This window comes from Notolepis coatsorum, assembly GCF_963971535.1.
Source record: "Notolepis coatsorum genome assembly, chromosome: 15".
Taxonomy (NCBI): Eukaryota; Metazoa; Chordata; class Actinopteri; order Aulopiformes; family Paralepididae; genus Notolepis; species Notolepis coatsorum.
The window spans coordinates 95,548,807-95,573,828 of record NC_140179.1 but is presented as its reverse complement, the minus strand read 5'-3'; the positions used below and the strand labels follow the sequence as shown (position 1 = coordinate 95,573,828).

Sequence of the window (25,022 nt, the reverse complement as noted above, 5' to 3'; positions counted from 1 at the left end):
ACAGAAGAGAGTGTGTGTGTGCGTGTGTGTGTGACAGACACGTTATAATTAGTTGAAGGGAAGAAGAAGACAATGTATTGGGGGTCATCATTACCGGCGGTTGCAAACAACATATAGCTTCTAAAATCAACTTGGGGCAAAGGGGTACAACAAGTTTTGTTTTTAAAAAGTAATATATGGTATCATAATAATAATATATACTTTATATAGTAGTGTTATAAGTTCATAAAAAAAAAAACCGACCCACACCAGACAATTTGACAGGAAAGCGAACGCGGACCTGTTCGGCGCTCTTCCTTTTTCTGTTACAATGCAAAAGGGGAAGCGAGCCGGTCTGAAGGGGGGGGGGGATTCCTGTGTACGCTATCGACGCGCAGCACGGACACCTTCTGTATTGGTTCGAGAAACATCCAGCTAACGGTGCATGGAGGCTCTGAACTCCACGCGCGCGCAGTTAAGAGCTGGTTAAATATTGATGTTTTTCCCCCTTTCCTTTTAATAACAGCGAGCGAGGGAACTCTTTAAACACAGTCTAGCCACGCCTGGTCTTTCATTGGCTGGGCAGAGTGGCATGTGACCAGTGAGACCTGAAGTCAAACACACTGCCAGCAACCAACCGTCACGTTGTGACCTCATTTCCTTGACCCTCCTCAAAACATGTTTGAATACTTCTTCCTTCCCTCCCTCCTCCTTCCTCCCCTCGGCTTCTCCCACCTTTCTTCCTGCCGTTGCTTGACTTTTTTTTACGAGGCGGCGCACAGGTTGGGTGAAAGAAAGCGCCCGGTTAGATTTTCTCTCTCTTTTTTAAGCTTTTTCCCTCCTCCTCGAAGCTTCAGTGGTAATTATTGGCGAGTAATCGATGCATCATTCTTCCCACACAAAGCCGCGGTGTGCTTGTGAACAAGAGCTACGGGGTAGATATGGTTTTTAATGGAAGTTCTCATGACTTAATGTCCTGGTCTCAGAAGAACAGAATGTTTTCATGCGATGTAGATCAATTTTTTGAGTGGTAAATAACTAATGTATTTAAATAGCATATTCCACCTCTGTGAGATGGTCTACTACAACATTGAAAAGAAAAAAATCTAGAAGTTAGCTTTTAGTGTCAAAATATAGTATATAATTTTGTTACCGGAACTTCCTGTAATACTCGACCCAGCTGTAAACTCGCTAGTTAAATGTTACACTTTTTAGTTAACTGTTGCACGTATATTACCGACTCTAAAGTGAACCGGGTCACTATTTGTGTAAACGGTTTTACTTTATACATGTAGCCTATACACTCTAAAACCGTGCTTAAATGAAAGCCATCTTTAAAAAACGTCCCCATGTCATTTTTAATAATGGGATCATGATTTCTCCGACGTGGGTGTTTTTCTCCACGCTGGATTACAAACACTTCACTGTCGCCTTTTGGTTACAAAAGGTCCCAAACGGAAAGAATAATCCGATTTCACACTGTTGTAGTCAAGACTTTGGGAAACACCTGGATGCAAAAAACTCCATTATCAACTCTTATTTAAGGGGAGGAGCCATAAAAACAGACACAATTTTGACAGACATTACTCCAACCAACAACCGTCATCATGGTGTGTGCGGACAGGGGTTAGCCACAATTTGAGTGGGTGGTTCGATCTACCAATTGAAAGTATGATTTGGGACTTTGGCTTTTTGTGAATGGTTGAAATCTGAATAGCAGCGGGGGCGGAGCTCCCATTGTCATTACATTACGGCAGAAACGCTTGACCCTCCCTACCTACCTATGCAATCACAGAAGTTAGTCAGGTACGAAGGTAAACACTTGAAAGCTCTTTAAGCCTCTCATGCACACCTTCCTCCCACATCCCTCATCCTTTACCAATAGTCTTCCTCTTGTAAGACACTCCACTCACTTTTATTTGTGGCCTAGGATGTATTGCATACCATGTACACACACAGTTGATTGCGTACAGCGGTGACACTGGGTTAGTTAGGTTGTGTCCTATTGTTGGCTATTTCCAGTACACTGGGTCTGTCAGTTCTGCTCCAGTGGAGCGTTGTGTGGTGGTACAGGTCTCTGACCTCTGGGTCCGCTTCAGCACCTCACTGCCGAGAGAGGATGCATGAGTGACTGGGGGGGGGGGCATTGCCCACGTGTGGCGTAAATGGTCTGTGTGTGTATGAGGTCCATTGGTGCCAATGACAATGACCTTCCCGACTGGACGTGACACATCATCACATGGCGTGGTGGACTGAGAGCTTGTATTTCAACAGATGTCAACAGAACTGAGAAAAGTGTTTATAGTGAGAAAGACGCCAAAATAATACTGGGGGGGGCGTCGGAATCAGTCCTGGTGTGTCTGCAATGGCAATTGATCAGTGCTGCCGCGGAGAGACTCTTATGCTCATCGGTGTGTATACGTGTGTGTGTGTCTCTCTCTGTGTGTGTATTACTCACGCAGGTGCGCGGGCAGCCTGACAGGCTCGTCCTCCATTCGGCTGGCCGGCCGCGCTGCAGGCGCATGGACGGGGGAGGAAGTGGAGTTTGGCAGGGGGAAGGCGGAAGGACTGAAAGAGCTCCTCTCCTGCTATGAATAGACACAGAGAGAGAGACACAAAGCATGCCTTACAAACCTCCACAACACGCCAGCCCCGAACCCAAACACCTCGGTATCTCTACTATCATGCGCACGAGAGAGAGAGAGAGAGAGAGAGAGAGAGACGTGCACGCTATTAGCCTTGATTTCATCATACTGAATGAACTAATATGGGGTGTAGTACTCCTGCATTCCTCCCATTAAACCCGGCGGCTTTTTTGAGTGAACTCGCCAAAAAGGGAAACGCTGGCAACACATGCCGATGTGAAACATTCCTAAAATTCAAAACCGACCAGCGCAGCACCGTCTCTCTGCTAAAAGCCTCAACATTTCATCTGTATATTATGTCTTTTGATCGCTGCCGTCTCACAGGGAGGGGGGGGGGGGGGTCAACGTAGGGCTGTTCTGGGCTGTTCTTTCTCCCTCCTCGTCGCCTACACAAGCCATCACCCAGTGATCCACCACCACTCTCTTAACTCGCAGACTTCTACACCTTGGGATCTACTTTACCAGGAGGAGGCCCCCTGTGGAAATGAAGCAATACTAGTTTTTTTATAGTCTTCTTTTTTTTAATCCTTGTGAAGTTGTAGGTTTCTTAACCCCTCCCCCCCCCCTTCTTGACTGCAAGAAGCACCTGGGAGAGAAACATTCAAAAGTCAGTTGACCAGAAAAAGGGTAGCAGGCTCTCTCTCTCTCTCGCTTTCTCTCTCGCTCCCCTGCAGGAGTTTAATCTTCACACGGCTGAGATTGAATGTTTTGATTTGGGTTTATGGTGGCGAGGTTAAAGTACAGCCAGGGTTATTAAGCAGAGGAAGAAGGCTGTATAATACATGCAATACATATTGACCATAGCCTTCTCTTTTTGAAAGGGAAAGTGATTTCATGAAGCACTTTGCAACCCAACCAGGCTACATACAGTATGTGTCAATAGTCATAGTCACAAATAGTGTAAAGAGGGCATCTCAGACAAAGCAAACCAGAAATGTTGTGTTTTTTGGTATAGCCACTGCAGAAATTTGACGAATAATAGGGTTGGCCTAATAATATTCCCATCACTCTAATGTGTTTCTATAACAACAATCAAGCAACCATATAATAACCAGGCAGCAACAGTAGTATGATACATTAATTGATTGTTAATAATGTTATGCAAAAAAGAAAACAAACATTTACTATTGAATGTCCTTTTAGATTTGTAACTGCTGGATGTTTTAAGTGTTGTGATCTAGCTATAATAAAGGCTAGTAGTGTGTATCCTGTAAGACAAACAGGCTCAATGCATTACATCATTATGTAAGCGTGTCCTTGACCAATCCATTTACTAAATGTTTCCGAGAGTTCTAATAAAATAAAATATATATAACCATTGCAGCTCAAGTAGAGATTGAAATCAATAAAGTCGCACAGCAGCGTGGACTCACTTACCAGGCGCTTCTGCTGCTAACAGGCGAAACGAGTCCCTCAGCAACAGATGAGTGGCGCAAACAAACCCGGGGGTCTCTGTATGTAAACAACAGGGTCGGGGTCGGTAACTTAATAAGATACGGATCTTCTAATGAGAAAATAGCTACCTTAGTTGCAATCGACGAGGAGGATTCGGTCATATCTCCCTTGTTGAAGTTCTCCTCGTCCACTTTCCTTTTCCCCCCTGTGTTCCCTCTGTGGTGAAACAACAACAACCCACGCCGCCGTCACCGAGGAGTAGGGTTGTTATCACGGGTCGCGTAATGTACACAAGTTGAATTATTCATTCAGTGTATCCATAATAATAAGAGCATGTTGGTTATGTATTGTGAAACTTCTTTGTTTCCCTGTGTGTGCCGTGCTGCTGCTGCTAGGCTGGCCTACATCTCGGCAACGCGTTGGTTAATCCCTTCCTGGAAGAGCGAACAGGACGGCGGACATGTCTCTCTCCCTCCGTGCGCGCGCGCGGCTCATTGATCTGGATGTTGTAAAAACGGCGAAATGACGTGAATTCCCAGCATCGGGCCACGCCCCCTTAAAGGGAAACCCGAAGCAGGAAACTGCTGATCATATTGCAGTCCAGTGCCACAGTACACCAGAGTACACCACCTCGGCCAACAAGGGACAAAAGGGACTGCGGGTGGAGGGGGGGGGGGGCATAATAATAAGTGTCCAATCTATGTGCAATTCACATCAACCGGGAGACTGCAATTCGAAACCGGCCCCTACAAATGTCCTAACCCAGTTGTACAGTGAATGACCAAGTATGGCTTTGTCAGTATTCCAATGTACAGTGTATTATTATGTTCAAATGCTGGTTTTCCCCTTTGCCAAGTTCAAATTGAAAAATGGAACTGTATTAAACGTCCAATACATTTTTTAAACAGCGATTTGGCGTTTTATTTCTGTGTATTATAACAAGGAATACATACCCCCAGGTCCCTAGATGTTCCTAGATACCAAGGCAAGAACACTAATCCCCCCCACCAACCCACCCACCCAACCTCCTCCAATGTACAGTTTCTACGTCAAATGTATATACTCTCTTTTCTGGACTCTTTTTGTATCACAAGCAGTACTGTATTTGCAAATCTGGTATGTCATAAATGTATAGATGTAGCAGTACTGTCTATCTGTATGTCGTTGTGTATGTCATATATGTTATGATGAATTGAAAATGGGGGACCCTGATGTAAACAAGACGAAAGTCTTTCTCTGGTCTGCATCCCCTTAACAATTTTGAGCTGTACTGTACTGTACCCATTCTGCAATCTGTTAATAAAGTTTTCAATCAATCAATCAAACCTTGTTGAAGTGGAGCAATCTTTCATTTACTTAGGCATGTACCTTTAGGCGGGATTTCTGAAAATATGGCTACAGTTTAACAGGTTAAACGTCCAATCTAAGAGAAACGTGAAAATAGTTTGTTTTGATCATTTGTTGTGCTCTGTTTACGTTACAGCACTGGCGGACTCAGGGGGGGGGGGGGGGGGGGCAGGGTGGCGATCGCCCCCCCTGGTGCCCCCACAGTTGAAAAATGAGAGGGTGTGCCCTATTGGTGCTCTTCCAATGGTCTAAACTTGACCATGTGCCCCACGATTAAATAATGTCACGCAAAAGTGCCATTTTGAGTCAGGAAAATTAGAGGATGTGCCCTGTTAGCAGAATTCGGCTATAGGGCGACAATAATGTGGTCAATAGGCATGGTTTCTATCTTGAGCCCAAACTGGCATGGTTTATTTATTCACATGATAAGCAGCAGTTCAATAGGTCTTCTCTTACTGAGAGACATGGGGGAGAGAAAGAAGGGGGAGGAGACATCTGCTTATATACTCGCCACATGGTGGTGTACCTGAGTGGCTCCGCCTAGAGCGCCCTCTAGTGGAAACAGATATATATGCAGGTAAACAGTTACTAGTGTAAACAGCCATATATACAGTTAGACAGTTACTAACAGGCATGCATTCTTCCTGCGTTCTTCATGGGACGGGGTGCAACCCCAGATAAGTACTCGCTATTTGCATATCAATAGCGCCGGTCGTCAGGTGTGTTAAATACGTTCTCAGATACATTCACACCTAACTTGTTGTGAATGACATGTGTTACATTCCATTCGTAGAGGAAATTAGGCACTGTCTTTAGTCTGTGCTCAAGCGAGGGGACATTAAATGCACATTTAACACAGAACCACTGACTTCAACACTCCCACTTAGGTTTGTATTAGCATACTGGCTGACTTCTTGGAAAAACATTTTACAAAGGAAATAATATAATCTCAAAAACATCAACAGAACATGGCAGTCAATATCTACACACCAAACATGGCCTCTGCAAATCTCTTCAATTTCAATTTGGAGGCAGGTTTCATCATAGCGTCTGCTACCATGTCGTCCGTGGGACAATACATCAGTGTCATCCTTTCTTCTCTGATGACAGATCTAATGAAATTATATTTTATATCGACATGTTTACATCTCTGCCGACACACAGGGTTTCTAGCAATCGCAATGGTTCCCTGGTTGTCCTCATAAACAACAGTCTTCTTATATACATAGGTATCCATCCCTTCGAGCAGTTGTTCCAGGTAGATACACTCCTGTATGGTCATAGCTAGAGCCATATATTCGGCTTCACAAGTTGATAAAGCCACAGTGGGCTGTTTCTTTGTTTTCCACGAAACCAATGAGCTGTCTGTGTTCAAACTCACACAATATACGGTGGTACTCCTTCTATCTGTGGTGTCAGCTGCCCAGTCTGCATCACTGTAGGCTTTAAGCCCTAGGCCCTCGCTGCTCTTTCTGAAACACAGTTGTCTGTTGGCTGTACCTTTAAGATAACGAAAAACATGTTTTACCGTAATCCAGTGCTCCTCTGTGGGATCAGCAAAATGCTGTGACAACTTACTCACTACAAAACATAGGTCAGGGCGAGTACATGTCGTCAAATAGATTAGGCTACCCACTGCTTCCCTGTACATTTTTACATCTGTCAGTTTCTGAGCATCCTCCTGGTAGTCCGCCTAGAGCGCCCTCTAGTGGAAACAGATATATATGCAGGTAAACAGTTACTAGTGTAAACAGCCATATATACAGTTAGACAGTTACTAACAATCCTACACAGAACCTCTGACTTCAACATGCCCATTGGTGCCCCTCCAATGGTTAAACTTTACCATGTGCCCCACAGTTGAAAACATCAAATGCCATTTTGAGTGGCGAAAATGAGAGGACATGCTCATTGGTGCCCCTCCAATGGTCTAAACTTGACTATGTGCCCTGACGGTTAAATAATGTCAGGCAAAAGTGCCTTTTTGAGTGAAAAGAATTAGAGGACGTGCCCTATTGGTGCCCCTCTAATGGTTAAACGTGACCATGTGCCCCCACAGTTGAAAACATCGCACTAAAATGCCCCTTTGAGTGGCAAAAATGAGAGGACGTGCCCATTGGTGCCCCTCCAATGGTTAAACTTTACCATGTGCCCCACGGTTGAAAAACGTCACGCTAAAGTGCCATATTGAGTGGTGAAAACATAGCAAGAAAATGAAATAACGTGTCTTAATGACTGCTCTGTTAGTGGATAAAATGTGATGCAGCTTACTAATCAAAATCAAATCAAATCAAATTTATTTGTAAGGCCCGACAACACACGTTAACCCTTTAATCGCCAAGGACGACTTAACACGTCATTCTCCGCCATGCGTAATCTGCCAATGACGTCGTACAGCGTCTTTGAGATCAATATTTCAAAAATCTGTCATGGCAATCATAGTTCACACACAGAGACTTGAGATCTCCTGTAGATCTCCTCTCAACTCTCCAACGGTTCAAGACCGCCATCTGGTGGCCGATCGGCAAATCGCCAAAACCGGAAGTGACGCGCCGGAAGTGGTGCTCGCCCATATTTCGTCCGGGCACTCGCTATCGTTAGCGGGACTCCATCTTGATACACTGGACATCGATCGGTTGCAAATAACTAGATAAACAACATGATTTGGACGCATATAGTATTATACAACCTGGAACTGGACCAACTAGATCGACATCCCATAATAGAGAACTTTCTGCTCCACACTGATTGCCCAACACTACGAGGAAGCTGCGGTGAGTTTCAGCGTGTTTGATTATTATTAAACATACACACTGCTCCGATCAACATATCACCCATACTAAATAAATGATTTAACGTCGGCCACGGACTTATAAACCCCCCCCCCTCCGGTCACCAGCAGATGATGAGGCATGACGTGTAGGACCTTGTACAATTGAAATTTTTAATCTGACGTCAATCGGTATCAAACTACATTTGATGATCTAATATATGTATTTGTGGCTATAACTCACATTCTATGGAATGCTGCAGAAAACGATAAAAACATATTTATACTTTAGACCAAAATATTATTTTAGTATGAATGTGTGAATGAAAAAGTAGAACGTTGCTACAGCTTAAACGATAGATACTTGATGTTGAATGGGCCATAGTAATGTCAATTTAGCAATACAATTTAAAAAGGTATAGCCCTGCAAAGAAGGGGAACATCTCCATAGACAAATAGAGCTGGCAGAGGATGGTATAAGATCAGAACAATCCCTGGCAGATAAAGGGTTAATGTCCCCATGGACCGGACACGTCTTCTTTAAACAAGTTAAGAAGAAACATCACAATAAATCAAGAGCAAAACAAGAACACCATAAAGTCCAAAAAATTTAAAATAAATGCAAAATAAATGCAACACTCCCAGACGAAGGTAAGGAAAAACTCACTAAAACCCTGCGTATATTCTAAACACATTTAGGGCTGTTGCGGTATGACATTTTCTCACCGCGGTTGTGTGTGTGGCTAATCACCGCGGGATGCGGTGGTACCGCACTTCTATTAAAAAAATATAAAAATTAAGTTTTCATTTTTTTTATTATAATGTTTTTTATATACCTGTATATATATTTTTTATTATTAAGACATGCACGTTTACCCGCGATCGTGATTAGAAAATAATTCTATGGTCGTAGGAGTCCCGAAACTATTTTAAACATGTTTGATAATCTATCCATTTGTCCCTCAACGTTCTGAAATGTGATAAAAGTAGTAGGGTGTTGCCTGTTCCTTTAAGAGTGATGCATTGTGGGATATATATGCCCTTCTCCAACTTAAAACTAACGTTATTTGAGCGAACATTTAACGTTATTATAACACTATTTTAACGTTAGTGAATTTGAATGCACATACATAGCTAGTTAAATATCATAACATGTGTCATCATTGGGGGAAACTAAGTGCTGCCTCTCCGCCGTCCCCGCCACAGTCGGGACCACACCACAACGTTATAGATAGCTAGCCTATAGCTAACGTCGGGACCACACCAACGTTATAGATAGCTAGCCTATAGCTAACGTCGGGACCACACCATATCGTTATAGATAGCTAGCCTATAGCTAACGTCGGGACCACACCACAATGTTATAGATAGCTAGCCTATAGCTAACGTCGGGAACACATCAACATTATCGATAGCTAGCCTATAGCTAACGTCGGGACCACACCACAACGTTATAGATAGCTAGCCTATAGCTAATGTCGGGACGACATCAACGTTATAGATAGCTAGCCTATAGCTAACGTCGGGAGCACACCAACGTTATAGATAGCTAGCCTATAGCTAACGTCGGGACCACACCAACCCTTATAGATAGCTAGCCTATAGCTAACGTCGGGACCACGGCAGAGAGAGGCAGCACCCAATCTGCGTGTAACGTTAGTCACTAACATGAATAATAGAGAGCTGCAAACGGAAATAAACGCCCAGTCCTTGAGAGAACGGTTTCCTGGTTTACTGTCACCACCTTACAGAGGGAATTACCCCGAAGTCCAGCTAGTTATAACAAGCACGTTACATGACCGGCACTTCGGCCCTAGAGTGTTAGGAGAACACTCCCCTGTACTCTACTGCGATTCAGATTAATACAGGAAAAGGTATACATTGGGGGCTCGAGTCCGGGATATGAAAATAAATCCTGATTTCATCTGTGAGTTGTAAACTGTATGGAAACGTGAAGTTAGGTCATGCTACTGGAAAACGGACGCACGAGGCAATCTTGTCATTAATGAACTGAGTTAAAAATGATGACGCCCCCTTTATTTTTTTATACGGTTGACGCGGTTGTCTGTTCTACACCTGCGGGTGCCTTGACACACCGCGGGATTGCGATGATGCGGTTTTTGCAAGGAACCGATGGGCTAATATCTAGCTAACATTTTGATGTTTCTCGATCTGCACTGTCCCTATTTTTCCCCCAATGTATCCTTTAGGTTAGGTTAGAGTAAGTTAGTTTAACTGAGGCACAAAGTCCAAGCATGCTGGGAACTTGAGCCACAACTCTGAGCAGCCCCGTCACTACAATATTCCATCCATTTAAGTTTTCAGTTTTAGACACATCCCCTCTTGAATGTTCAGATGCCAGAGGGCTTAATGCAGTCTGAGCTGTAACCCTACATCCTACTGCTGTGTGTGAGGTAATATAGCAAGCTTTCTTTGAAGTTGCAAAGATTGAGTTTGTTTGACCAATTATGCATTACTACATACTATACTAATGTATGTACACTGCAAGTGCTTTTATTGATGGCAGTATGTTTTAGCCTAGGCTACTGTAGTCTAGCTGTATTACTACTGTATACTAAACAGGTACCTTGCTTAGCCGATTCTATGCTAACCTGTGTTCTCAATTTAGAAATAAAGTGTACAAATTATTTTAGGATAATTTGCACAAGATATACCACTTTAAAGTTCAGTGTGAATTGCTTTTTAAAGCTAACTTAAGAGTGGCAGTAAACTTAAAAGTGGGTTTAGCATTGGCCTATATTCTTTTTTTTTATCCACTTTTTCTCCTTATTTTTAAAAATTTTCTCCCTTCCCAATTTTGCCTCGCCAATTCTCCCTTCAATTCACCCCTCCCCTGTCTCGAATGTTGCTAGACTATGCCTCCCACTGGTCGGCTGCAGTGAGGACCAAGCCTTGCATCACGTGTCCCCTCCGGTACACGAGGAGGCAGCTGTTGCATCTTTTCACCTGTACAGCGCGATCTCTCAGTGGCGAGGAGTAACGCGTGGGAGGCTCACGCTGCCCCCGTTACTTCCTGATTCTGCTGTACAAGCGCACCAACCGACCTGTAGGAGTCGCTGTCCACAACGTCCGATCCCCACCCACCAGCTTTCCCACCCCTAACACTGCCAATTTTGTTAGTATGAACGACCAGCCAAGCTGGTAGCAATGCCGAGAGCTGGGCTCGAAGCATCGGCCTATATTCTATGATTACAGAATGCCAAGGAGAGAAAGAAATCGGAAGAATATTATAAAGCAGCTGAAAATGCTGCGAGAGGCAGCTTCTCATGGAAAAATGTTGTCCAAAGCAATAATAGTAAGGGAGGAGATAAGGATACAGGTATGTATTTGTAAGTCCTCACTACTAGCTATGTGTACAAGCTTGTCTCACAGAGCCATAGTTTGGATTATAACTGAGCATCTGGTGCTAACATTCATGCAAAATTCTGTCTTAAACATTTAAATGGCCCAACCATAGACCCTTTTTATTCCAATCAAGGCAAGAGGGCTAGTGGTAGTGCTATATGACATATTATTTTATAATACAATTATAACATTGTAGGCTACAGTACGAATATTATATACAGTACAATTATATTACTATTATAAAACAAATATTATTTGCTCCACCTTAGATAAAGACAGTACAGACAATGAAGATGGAGATATTCAAGAGGGAAATGATGATATCAGGAAGAGAGATGGTGAAGAAGTGGAGGAAAGAGAAAATGCAGATGATTCTGAGAGAAATTATGAAGAAATTGAGGAAAGAGAGAATGCAGATGATGCTATGGAGAGAAATGATGATGAAGACGGTCATGGAGATGCTAAAGAAAGCGAGGATGAAAATGATGATAGGGAGAGAAATTATTAAAACGACAAATAACTTGAATGCTCTCCTGTTGCCATTAAAATATCCCACTGATCCAGCCAGTATCCAGGTACAATATATTGAACCTGTTAAGCCTTAAGGTCCCCCTTTTTTCCTTTATCATAAACCGATCAATAGAGACCGTATTAGATCCCCAATTATCATATCATGTCGGGGGAGGTAATGTGTACTTTTGCGTACTTTGGGGCACGCCTCACATATCGGCATGTAACTCGAGAACCGCTGAAAGGGCAATCGACAGGCAACAAATAGGGCTTTAATTCTACCTATATATTGTATTAAAATAAATGCACACCCGAGCCACTAGAGGTCGGCAAAGAATCGTCCACATGTGGGCCCTTGGATGTTAAGAGGTTAATGTTTTTCAAAAAAAAAAAAATACCATAACCCTATCAAAAACAGTAGTCAAAGTGTATATTTTCATTTTTACCGATGTTTTATATGTTTTATCGGAAATAAAAATGTATCGGAAAATGCTAATTATCTTAAAAACCGCAAGAAATGACTAAATCCAGATTCAACCCTGCCATTGGAAAGAGGAGCATTTTCCCTATCCATAGATGTATGATTTGGCCATAATAAGGTCAAGGTCAAGTTCAAGGTCAAATATGAATTTATAATTAAAGTCGATTATCATTAATTACTGTATCTATAAATCCTTCTGTTTAATCATCTTCCATTTACTTAGGCATGTACCTTTAGGCGAAAACGGTCTACAGATTAACAGGTTAAGTTTAAGAGAATGGGGAAGATAGAGAGGGGGGAGGGAGAGATAGAGATAGAGAAGGAGAGGAGAGGACATGAGGAGAGAAGGAGAGGACAGGAGGAGAGAAGGGGAGTACAGGAGGACAGAAGGAGACGGCAGGAGGAGAGAAGGAGAGGCCATGAGGAGAGAAGGGGAGGAGAGAAGGAAAGAAAGGAAGAAGCTCAACGGCACTCAAATTAACTGTTAAACTATTTTATATCCTGTAAAATATATGTTATATATCGTATAGCTGCGCTCTGCGTCATACTGTAATACTCTTCCATATCAGTATTAGCACTGAATAAATGTTCACATGCACCTTTACACACCTCACCTGTCTGGCCACACCCCCATCCGCTCCTCTACATAAGCAGGGGTCTGGCCATACTAACAGCTCCTTCTTTGTTTTTCACCACGGCAAGTGTCTGTATACACCACTTTGAGACTGCTGAAATATTGAAGAAAGGATTAACGGAGCTGCGTTGACATTGTTTCTTGTTTTTTTTCTCTCTCTCACCAATTTAAGAGAAAAAAGCTAAGTTATAATGTCTTCTTCGGGGGGTTCGAGCGCTCGCAACGTCACCCTTCACCAAAGGTTCTCCATTGCCGCCTCTGCCGTGCGTCGTGGGGCTGGCTGACTCTGCGGTTGTGGCAGTCAGACGCACCTGATCGGCGTCCGGTGGAGAGTTTGCCTCTCAGAGGAGCTGTTGAGCCAAGGCCGTCTCCTGTGAGATGGCCTAGTTCCAGCTCTGGTTCCCCCGCCGGGGGGCGGTCGGCCGATAGGCCGTAAGAGGGTGGCCTGCAGGAGCGAACGGCCTGGCTTTGGTGAGCTGCTGGAGCCAGACGAGGGTGCTTCTGCTTCTCCTTGTCCGATGGAAACAGAGGATGTTATGGTGGGAGCGGAGGCGCTCTTGTTTGACACCCCGGTGGGGACGCATCACTCTCCCCCTCAGGGTGTGGCAGGGGGTGGTATGTCTCCTTGGGGTCCCTCGTCCTCCGGTGTTGGGTTAGAACCTCCGACTCTGCGACGGGATGCCCTGCTATCAACCGCATCGGATGGTGGCACCACAATGAGTGGCAGCCTCCCGTACGTGAGGGACGCGGGCTGCGTGGAGGAAGGTGCGCATGGGGAATTGCGTGCCTTGTTCCCGGAGCTCATGGCAGCAGCCGCAGCCGATAATGGCGTGCCGTTGCCGCAGCCACTGCCTGCACCTGTCCCCGATGACTTGATAGGTCATCTATGGCAACGTCGTCCTGTGAGGGAGACGGGCGTTGTCTGCCCATTCTTCACCTCAATGGAGGCCTACGTGCGTCAGGGACAGGTAATCTCCCACATCACCGGCCTTACCCCCGCCAACGTGCAAGTCACGCGGGTGGTGGGTTTGATCGAGGGACTGAAGGAAGGGGTGCCTCGGCTTGATAGCCCGATGGCGTCTCTCCTTTGTCCTGAGGTGGTGTGGGAGCCGTTGCGGAAGCCAGTTCCCCAAGGGAAATCGGCTAGGCAGTTGGCCAACTGGAGTGACCAGTCATTCATCGCCTCGACACAGAGCCTAGCTGCAACATCCAACATCGCGCAGCTGGCGCGCTTCATGTCAGGGATGATGGCGGGCGGTGCGGTGCTGGACGCTCATCATCAGTTCCTGCACACCCAGGCGGCTGGAGCCATCCTGCACCTGATACAGCTGCAGGCAATCGCCGCCGGGAAAGTACGCGCCCTGGCCACTCTAACCCAGCGCCACCTTTGGCTGGAGCAGGCGCGGGTTCCGGAGCGGAAAAGACTTCCCTTGCTCACTGCCTCCTCTCCGATGCTGGGCTCTTCGGGTCGGCAATGCAGCTGATGACGGCTGCTTGCAGGGACATGGAGGAGGAGCGTGCAGTGCTCCAGCCCCATTTTCCCCCACCCAATGTTGCCGGTGAGGTTCGACGGAGGCCACGTCGTCGGGGACCCGCGACCGTCGCCACCGCCACCACTGCCGCTACTGCTGGGCCTTCGGCCAAGGCCAGGAGGAGAGAGGGTGCCTCGACCGCCACAGCCAGCCAACCCACGCCCGGAGGTGACGGTAGGGATCGTCGTGACCAGGCACCCCAGTACCGTCCCTCCGGGCCTGCTCCCCGTGGGGGCAAACACCGCGCTGTTCGCGGCAGGCGCCGCTAAATGACCCCCCCCCCCCCTGATTACCCCTGTTCCCTTCCCCGCCCCAAATATGATTTTTGTTACAATAATAAAAGGTCCCTCCTAGGAGGGACTATTTTTTGTTACAAACTGTGTGTTTATTCACTGCATATGTTGGGGATACGATGTGTAAAACCCTCGCCTAAGTTGTGGGGTTGATAGGAGAGCAGGACTTTTTAGTCTTTAGCTGGTCGCTACATATATATGTGCTTAGCAAGGCCTGTAGCTAACACTCGGTCGAAAGGCTTTTTCTTTCCTCGTCCTGAAGAAATATGTTTCTTCCTATAGTGGTAAAAATGTACCGTTGTCTGAGGGGGTTGTGTGTTCTGTTACATTTGAAACAGTGGCATTGAGCCACAACACTGGAGTGTTGGCCCGCAGAAGTACTCGTGTGTGTAGCTTGTACCACAGTCTTATAGACCCTCTCTCTCGATCTTCTGTGTTTTCTTCTTGAAACATGAAACACGGGTGTCGTGTTCACACATAAACCTCGGCCTTGTTATAAACCCTGTTCGCAGACGTGTTGTCGTCTGTGGCTAGCGTGTGTTGGGTTAGCTTATCCTGTTAGGATATACGCTGCTCCATTAGCATGCTGGCTACATAGGTATCATCGTGGCTTGTTTACTATCGTATATGGGGTATGGGATCATGAGGGGGTGACCGGATAAACCCCTCCTTTTCTCTTTTCTGATTGGTCGGGGGGTTGGGCCCTCTATCATTCAGCCCTACGGCGCTGATTGGTCGGCGCGGCACGGGGTAGTGAGGGGGGGGGGGTAGGGAATTCCCTGACTCCTCGCCTGTAATGGTCGGTTGAGTCATGGGATTCCCCCCGCCATAGAATACGTCACTGGCCGCGTTTCTATTGGTTGCCGACTTCCGTGAGTTCTTTACAGGCCCCATGTGTGGTTCTCTGTTATTGTCAAGTTGGTGTTGCGGTGCATAGGAACTCAAGAGTTCTGCTACACTCGGTATATATGTATCTTGAGCCTTTGGTCACGTGGCTCAATGTTACATAAACTTTTCAATTTATTGCTCATGTGGGAAGTCTCTCTGGGGGTTCCCTGTCCCCTCCTTTATGGAGCAGGTTGACGGGGTATTGTTTAGGGAGTTCCTTGACTCCTCGCCTGTAATGGTCGGTTGAGTCATGGGATTCCCCCCGTCATAGGGTAAGTCGCTCCCCGTCCCCTCTGTTATGGAGCATGGTTGACGGGGTGTTGTTTTTCCCTCAGCCGCGTCGTATGGGACCCATGTCCGTATTTTTTTTTTGTGAATAAAAGCGGTTTCTTGTCGTTCTCCCAGGCCGCTTGGAGGAACGGTATCTGGGTTCTTGTTAGAATGTCCATTGATATGTTTTGGGTCTCGACGTGTACATAGTGCTGACCCTGGGTGCTTCTGATAGGAACCACGCATGGGCTTGCGCGCCTTGGTTGCTCATCATTGAAACAGCGTTTTTATGGGGCAACTGGGATGGAGTTTGTCTCTTTTCCGAGCGCCAGTGTACTAGGGTTGTCTCGACGGATTCTCGTTCATATCTGGGGAATGTTAACAGAATAGATCAAAGCATTGGTAGAGGGGTCTCACGCCCTTGGGGTGGGCCACCGGGCGCGGTACGAAGGGGACCGTCTGGGTGGCGCCCTCTATAATGTTTTGGATCGACACACGTACCTACCCCCCTCCTGGGACTGGGGATGGCGGCGTGATTAGGGCACGGGACTGATTCTGGTCGCGCCGGACCAGGTCAGTTAACCTGTTGTCCGCCGGGGCGCAGATCTGCTGTTCTGGTACCCTGAGGGACTTGTGCTTTTTTCAGGGGGAAAAATGCCAGCGATGTGGGGGGTGGTGTCACTAGTGATCGCCTGGTGGGGTCTCGATGCTGCGGCGTCATTGGCCTCTCCAGGCCCCCTTTTCCGGGGGGGTCCAGTCCCTTCCTGGGTCTGGGTCCTCCTTCGCGCTCCGCTGCTATGGCCTTGCCACAGCGTTTGGGCTTTTGGTCTTGACCCTGTGATGTTAGGGGTTGTAACGGGGGTTTGTTCCTTCCATTCCTAGTGGCATGTGGGTTGCGCGTTTGTGTAGTCGTGGGTAAGGTCTGCTCACCCTGTGCGTTGAGGTGCTAATCTCCTCTTCGCACAGTCGGATCCGATACCCTCCCGTCCTCCATTAGGGGGGTCCGTGGGCTTGGGTCCTCCCCGGGTCTGATGGTTGTGGGGGACCTCAGCAGGGACATTTGTCGAGCTCTCGCTCTGCTTAGCTCCTGTATTACAGTATGACGCAGAGCGGAGCTATACGATATATAACTTACGGTTATGTATATAACCATAGTTATATGAGTATAGTGACGCTCTGCGTCGGACTCACTGAGGACCCCGTGGTCTTGCCTTTGTGGTGAAAGACTTGGGAAGGAGCTGTTAGTATGGCCACACCCCTGCTTATGTAGAGGAGCGGATGGGGGTATGGCCAGACAGATGAGGTGTGTAAAGGTGCATGTGAAAATGTATTCAGTGCTAATACTGATATGGAAGAGTATTACAGTATGACGCAGAGCGTCACTATACTCATATAACTATGGTTATATACATAACGGTATGTTGTAAATAGCTTTTAAAGAATAAGTTCACTATTTTTCAACCCAGACCATATTAAAATGCTGTTTCCCAAATATTTATATTCCTCACTGATATCTTTAGCATTGAGAAATGTACCACTGCAGCAATGGTTTAGGGCAGGCCTTCAAACACCACGATAATCTACTTTTCAAACACCATGACAATGATGTGAAATAAACATTTTAAAGGTGTATTGTTCCCTGTGTGTTTTTATCATAGAGGTGTGGTTATACTATTAATCTGGATTGTCTGTTATTGTAATGTTAATTTTAATCAAGGATGAAGACTATTTCACCATACATGACGCATCATAGCTTTTTGCTCACTGATGGGGTCCCATGTTGTGCAGTAGGTGCCCTTTTTTTTCTTTTCGCCCCTGCCCTTCAAACAGCCTGAGTCCGCCACTGCGTTACAGCGAATGGAATCTCTGATTTTTTTAAAGGGCCGTGGTTTACCTGAAATGTGTGTTATTTTACTTCAATCTCGATTGGCTGAATACCATTTCAAATGACCTTAAAGAAGTTAGTGGTGACCTCAACCTGTCCCAGTTGATCACTGAACCCATTAGGCCAAAGCTAAAAAAAAAATAAAAAATGGCTCCAAATCCACCATAATTTAAATGCAAGATGTAATAGATATGTTATGAGCACTGGTTTTATGTTTGTTGTGTTTTGTAATGTGACACTGAATGTGGGAAACAAATAAACAGAATCCCCCCCCAAACAAATAATAATCCACCAAGACAATTTTTTCCAATAAGAGTGATACAATTGTTGCCTGTGGTGTATTTGACCTAGGAATTAGTGACAATTTGGCATAGCTTGCCTTGCATCAGAAACAAATAAATGTAATAGTACCATTCATTATACTTCAGAAATCGCTGATGCGGAAATAGCTTTAGATTTCTTCATAAAAAATGCTATTGTAGATAAACACACTCTGTGGAAAAAGCTTAAAGTGTAAGATAGACCATCACCTTGGTTTACACCACAACCTTCAACCCTAGACCAGGGGCGGAGCTAGGGGGTGGCTACCTGGGCTCAAGCCCCGGATGTATTCTGAAAAGCCCCGAATCTATTTAAAAAAAGTAAAATAAAATAAAATAATAATTTTTTTTTTTTTTTTTTTTTTACAATTCATCATTGTTACATGAAAATATGTTTGCACCAGATTTAGCAGAAGCTAATTTCCATCTGTGGTCTATCCAGCTGTTAACTGTATTTGAGTGAGTTAAGTCTTGGTGTTATGGTAGACTCAGACCTAAGCTTTAAATCACAATCAACAAGTTGACAAAAACTTAATTCTTCCACCTTAGAAACATAGCTAAAGTACGGCCATTTATAAATCAAAAGGACGCTGAAAACCAGATCCATGCCTTTATCTCAAGCCAACTCGACTACTGTAATGCACTCCTTACCGGCCTCCCGAAAAAATACGATGATAACTATTTTATTGCAATGCACTATTGCATTATTTTATTCTATTTTACTAACTATTTTATTGCACTGCACTATTTTACTTTGTATCAGTGAATCATAGACGCCTGGCCATAAGAGCATTCGGAGCATCTCTGCTCTCCCACTATTGAACTTGGGGGAGCAAAGGTATGATCTTGCTCCACCACTTTTTGATTATATGAAAAATATGATATATCCCCCCCCAGGTTAACTGAGTTTTATAGTGAAAAGAGCAGCTTTATTGGTCAAGATTGAAGGCTCTATATTGCAGGAAATTGCACGTACAGGTTCATTAAATTAAAAAAAAATCTGTCGTGGAGGGGGTCGTGCCGGACCCCCTCCAAACCACCACTTGCCTGCCAAAAAAAAGAGAGAGAGAAAAAAAAAAAAGGGGCCCATCTGGGCTAAGCCCCGGATCTCCTACAATCCTAAATCCGCCCCTGCCCTAGACCATCACCTTGGTTTACACCATAACCCTCAACCCTATTCAAAGAAATAAACCAAGCCTGGTGATCTGGTAGATGCTCGGGTGATCCCTCCCATTGGGCTTTATTCAGACACATTGGAAATAAATGTACATCCGCAATGAAAGATGCCAAAACAAATAATTCCTTAAATTTGGTCACCAGCTCCTATTCGGATTAGATTAGATTAGATACAAATGTATTGTCATTATACAGCACAAGTATAACAAAAATAAGTTTGACATCCAACCAGAGTGCAAATGTAACAAACAGCAAAGTGAAATAGTAATAAACAATGTACATGTGATTAAACTGGGTATAAAATATATACATTTGTACTACTGAGTATAGTGCTAATCAGATTGTGAGGGCCGACGATCAATTACTTACTTGTGAGTAGTACGTTCGTTGATAAAGAAAAGTAATGTCCACAGCCGCTCCAGTGCAAAGCAAAGATATCCAAATGGTTTATTTGCAAAGTCTTTCTTTACAGAAGTGGTCCTAAATCTACTTTCCTAAATATTCCTGTCACTCCTACAAATACTAATACAAGTGGCTCCTACCAGCTACAAGTACTAATACAGGCCACAAGTACTACTACAAGGTAAGAAAACTGTATTTTCCCAGTCTCCAAAATCACCGCCGACTCGCCAATTCCTTCGTTGGCTTCTGGCTTCAGTCCATGTAATGGTTGAGTCCATCCGTTCGGTCCCATTCAGTCTGGTCGAAGATGCAAAAGACCCGTTCTGAGGAAACACCCACTTATATAGAGACCCAAAGGTTCTAGAATGTTCGGTTATGACATCATATGGTGACATCACGAAGGTTCCATAACTTTCTATCATGAAGTCATCCTGTGGTTCTAGAATGTTTTACGTTCTAGAAACTACTATGACATCACCCCAAACGTTCCGGACTGTTTTACGTTCTAGAAGGTTCTATGTTCTGGAATGCTCTATTATGACAAATACGATGGTTCAATGACTTTATCTAAATCCAATGAATATTAAACATTCATATAATACAATACCCGAAATATATATAGCTTTGGCTCTTACACAGATGTATGGCCATAGTTGTAGTATTAATATGTACAGCACCCAAGTTTGAGCACTGTTTGATGAACAATGTTACTCAGCTGTAAGAGTTGTACCCTTCCTGCTGACTTGTCGTACAGAACTTGTTAGTCGCTTTGGATCAAAGTGTCAGCTAAAAGACTACATTTAAATGTATAATGTCAATGTTCTGCTGTTGGTGGGAAGAGCATCAAGGAGCGGTGGCCTCGATTGAGGAAGCTACAGGGTGTGGTGCAGAATACTAAGCCAATAGCTGGATGATCTTAGAGTTGTTTTTAGGTTAATAGTTCTATAAAACCTTGATGTGGTGTAGGGCCATGCGTGTGTGTGTGTGTCAACAATCATATTGAGTCATATGAGCCATATTGTCTGTAGTCTGACTACTGGTGCGGTCTCTCTTGTCAAGCAATTTGGTGGAGCTCTACATCATAATGACACATACCTTAACCCTCACTCAATTTAAAAGAAATACAATGGTCGGGTCATTTGAATTTACAGATACCTCGATCATCTCTCTTTGAGTTTCTACTCTCTCTCCAGGTAACAGAGTAACCAGGGGTAGACACACCCTCCCCTCCTTATGTGTGTTTAGTAGGAGTGGCAACATTTTACTGGTGTTGTCCGACACCCATCCTTTGTAAAGCAGGAAGCCAGAGCATGTGCTGTAGTTTAGTCCCTATATCTCTGGCCTGACGATATGTACAGACCTGGCTGTGCATTAATTTTACTAATAAAGTGTAGTAATTTACTAATAATACCCAGATTGGAATTCCCCTTTAATATAAGATATGATGGGCTTTATTGTTCATAAAGACATTAGTTACATTAATATAATAAATGATGCTTTATTGTTCATAAAGACATTAGTTACTTTAATAGATATGATGCTGTATTGTTCATAAAGACATTAGTTACTTTAATATAAGATATGATGCTTTATTGTTCATGAAGACATAGTTACTTTAATATAATAAATTATGCTTTATTGTTCATAAAGACATTAGTTACTTTAATATAAGATATGATGCTTTATTGTTCATGAAGACATTAGTTACTTTAATATAAGATATGATGCTTTATTGTTCATAAAGACATTAGTTACTTTAATATAAGATATGATGCTTTATTGTTCATGAAGACATTAGTTGCTTTAATATAAGATATGATAAGCTTTATTGTTCATGAAGACATTAGTTACTTTAATATAAGATATGCTAGGCTTTATTGTTCATAAAGACATTCATTTGTATCATGTAGGCCCTGCTGTAATAATGAAGTACAGTATGGTACATGTTGGAGATTGGTCCTGTGGAGGAAAACCTGGTTGAAACATTTTATTTTGGTTCTGTGAAAATAGTTTACTTGAACACATTAATGTTTAAATATGATCCTATCATATTTTGGATGCCTTAACATTGCCCTACTTTGAAGAAAGAAGCTGGTGACCTTTGTGCACTGCAAAAGTGGACCACATGGCACTGACGCCTCTTAACCTGCACCCCCAAAATTGGCCATTTTAGTTCTAGTTTTTCAGGACTGCATACTTTTTGCAAACCAAAACAACATACTTATAGCACATGCATAAACCTGGTCTCTTTTGAAAGACAAAAGACATTCTGAAGTTTCTGATTCCAGAAAGAAAATTCACTTTTAGTGCTAATGAAATAGAGTAACATAGGTCTGAACTTGAGTTGTAGAAAAACTTGTTACTCAAGTTTTTCTGTAGTAATAATAATAATAATAATAATAATAATAATAATAATAATAATAATAATAATAATAATAATAATAATAATAATAATAATAATAATAATAATAATAATAATAATAATAATAATAATAATAATAATAATAATAATAATAATAATAATAATAATAATAATAATAATAATAATAATAATAAACTTTATTTGTATAGCACCTTTCATACAGAAACTGCAGCTCAAAGTGCTTCACAACAGAAAAAAGACAGGCATACAATGAGCACATAAAGTGCAGACATATAAAATCACAGTTTTTCACATTAGGATCTAACATCCCAACAGGCCACCTAGTGTATGGTTTGATTCAGTTTAAGTAGTAAGTAGTCCAGAGGTAGTATTTCCCCAGAAGGTGGTATGGCTTACAAATCCATATGGACCCATAGCCTGAAGCCTCATGTAGTACATGTCCAAATTTCATAAAGATCCATTCAGACATGAGTAATTGGGAGTGATTTTGGTAAACTGTGAACAATGAAACAATGAAAAACTCGGCTTTTTTTCTCTTCCTGTTTTTGCTCGTTAGTTTTTCACCTAGATCCTAGATCATACATCCCCAGATGGGGTATCATTGGAAAGCCACACTCATTGGCTACAACCCTCCACAATAATTTTGGAGATCGCCAAATGATTGACGGAACTAGAGCCCCAAGAGTCTGGAGTGGCATTTTGCGCAATACCGTGTACTTTGCACAAGCCTCAAATACCGGCATGTAACTTGAGAACCGCTGAACGGATCTTGTCGGATTTTGTCGCTATCGACAGGCAACAAATAAGCCTTCAATTCGATATATATATATATTGTATTACAAAATATGCACACCTGAGCCACTAGTGGTCGCCAAAGTGCCGGTGGGCAAATTGTCCTAAAAAGGGCCCACACGGGGCGCCCAAGTGGCGAACCATGTAATTCTCGGACCCGGCGTCATTTGCCGAATGTCTTCCCCCCACTCTGTCTCCCGCTCTTCCTCTCTCTCTCTCTCTCTCTACTGGACTGCCCAGTAGAAGAAGAAAAAGCAATAAACGCTAAAAAATTTATCTTTAAAAAGGGCCCACATGTGGGCCCTTGCAGGTTAAGAGGTTGTTCACACAACCTTAATGACGCAGATGAAAACTAAAAATACATCATGAATATTGATCCAGATGGATCATAAAATTCAAGCACAATCTACTCTGAAGAAAATTATACTGTAGGTTTGGACAAGATTTAGCAAAACTCAGGGTTGGCCTGGACGCGTCTATGCAACTGGCTTGTCCTTCCGCGTTGCTCTGATTGGCCACTGATCTACGCTAGTTTCGCCCCTACACCGGTATGAGCGTGCGCATGTGCATGAGTAGATAATAATAATAATAATGCGCGAGCCCTGGCACACACGCAGGTTTTGCCCCCACGCCGGTAGATAATAATAATAATAATAATAATAATAATAATAATAATAATAATAATAATAATAATAATAATAATAATAATAATAATAATAATAATAATAATAATAATAATAATAATAATGCGAGAGCCCTAGCACACACACAGGTTTTGCCCCCACGCCGGTAGATAATAATAATAATAATAATAATAATAATAATAATAATAATAATAATAATAATAATAATAATAATAATAATAATAATGCGAGAGCCCTCGCACACACGCAGGTTTTGCCCCCACGCCGGTAGATAATAATAATAATAATAATAATAATAATAATAATAATAATAATAATAATAATAATGCGAGAGCCCTCGCACACACGCAGGTTTTGCCCCCACGCCGGTAGATAATAATAATAATAATACCCACGCTGAAATGGGTATCGTAGAACATGACATATTAGCATGATAATACCTACCTGCATCAGATAATACCTACTAACTAAGATGGACGATCACTGCTATTCAGCCAAGCCAAAGCAGAGGTACATTTTAGTACATAACAGCTAAGGGGTGTTGTTAATGCATTTTATTACCTGGTGTGCTGTAGGTTACATGATTGATTGATTGATTGATTGATTGATTGATTGATTGATTGATTGATTGATTGATTGATTGAAAAGTCGCCTAACTAACTAAGATGGACGATCACTGCTATTCAGCCAAGCCAAAGCAGAGGTACATTTTAGTACATAGTTATAACAGCTAAGGGGTGTTGTTAATGCATTTTATTCTAAAACCTGGTGTGCTGTAGGTTACATGATTGATTGATTGATTGAAACGTTTATTAGTACAGCTCAATACATACAATTGTTAAGGGGATGCAGACCAGAGAAAGACTTACGTCTTGTTTACATCAGGGTCCCCCATTTTCAATTCATCAGGGCTGAAAATTAACACCTGCCACCGGCGAAGAAAAAGGGGGGGGGGGTGAAGGGGGGCAAGCGGACAGCTCACAGCTGACCAAGTGGACAGCTGACGACATAACGTTACCAACGTTAAGTCGAGTTACTACACTAGTACACGTATGATCAATGCAATAATGAACACATATATATATATCTTGTCATTTTAAACAAGTTACCATTCATTCATTCATCCATTATGCGTCAAATTAACAACAACGAGAGAGAGAGAGAGAGAGAGAGAGAGAGAGAGAGAGAGAGAGAGAGAGAGAGAGCGAGAGAGAGAGAGAGAGAGAGAGAGAGAGACCGCATTTATTAACTCACTGTTTAGTTGAAACGTGGTCCAGGAGGGCTTGTCCACTGTCCCACAGTCCCAGACT

At 43.4% G+C, this 25,022-nt stretch overlaps 1 protein-coding gene across 6 annotated transcripts in view; it reads right to left on the bottom strand.

Annotated features, from left to right (window-relative positions):
* etv6 (ETS variant transcription factor 6) overlaps positions 1–4,510 on the bottom strand; it is a 36,876-nt gene extending 32,366 nt beyond the window's left edge. Inside the window, exons 1-3 of one of the 6 annotated variants that reach the window (XM_084330616.1) lie at positions 4,148–4,510; positions 4,002–4,076; positions 2,438–2,567 (exon numbers count right to left, since the gene is read on the bottom strand). In XM_084330616.1, coding sequence (XP_084186742.1) covers positions 2,438–2,474 — 37 coding nt within the window. In that variant the 5' untranslated portion in view covers positions 2,475–2,567; positions 4,002–4,076; positions 4,148–4,510. Of the gene's footprint in view, positions 1–2,437; positions 2,568–4,001 lie in introns of all 6 variants that reach the window. The other 5 variants (XM_084330614.1, XM_084330615.1, XM_084330612.1 and 2 more) reach the window with 5 other exon arrangements.
* Between the last annotated feature and the right edge of the window lie 20,512 nt (positions 4,511–25,022).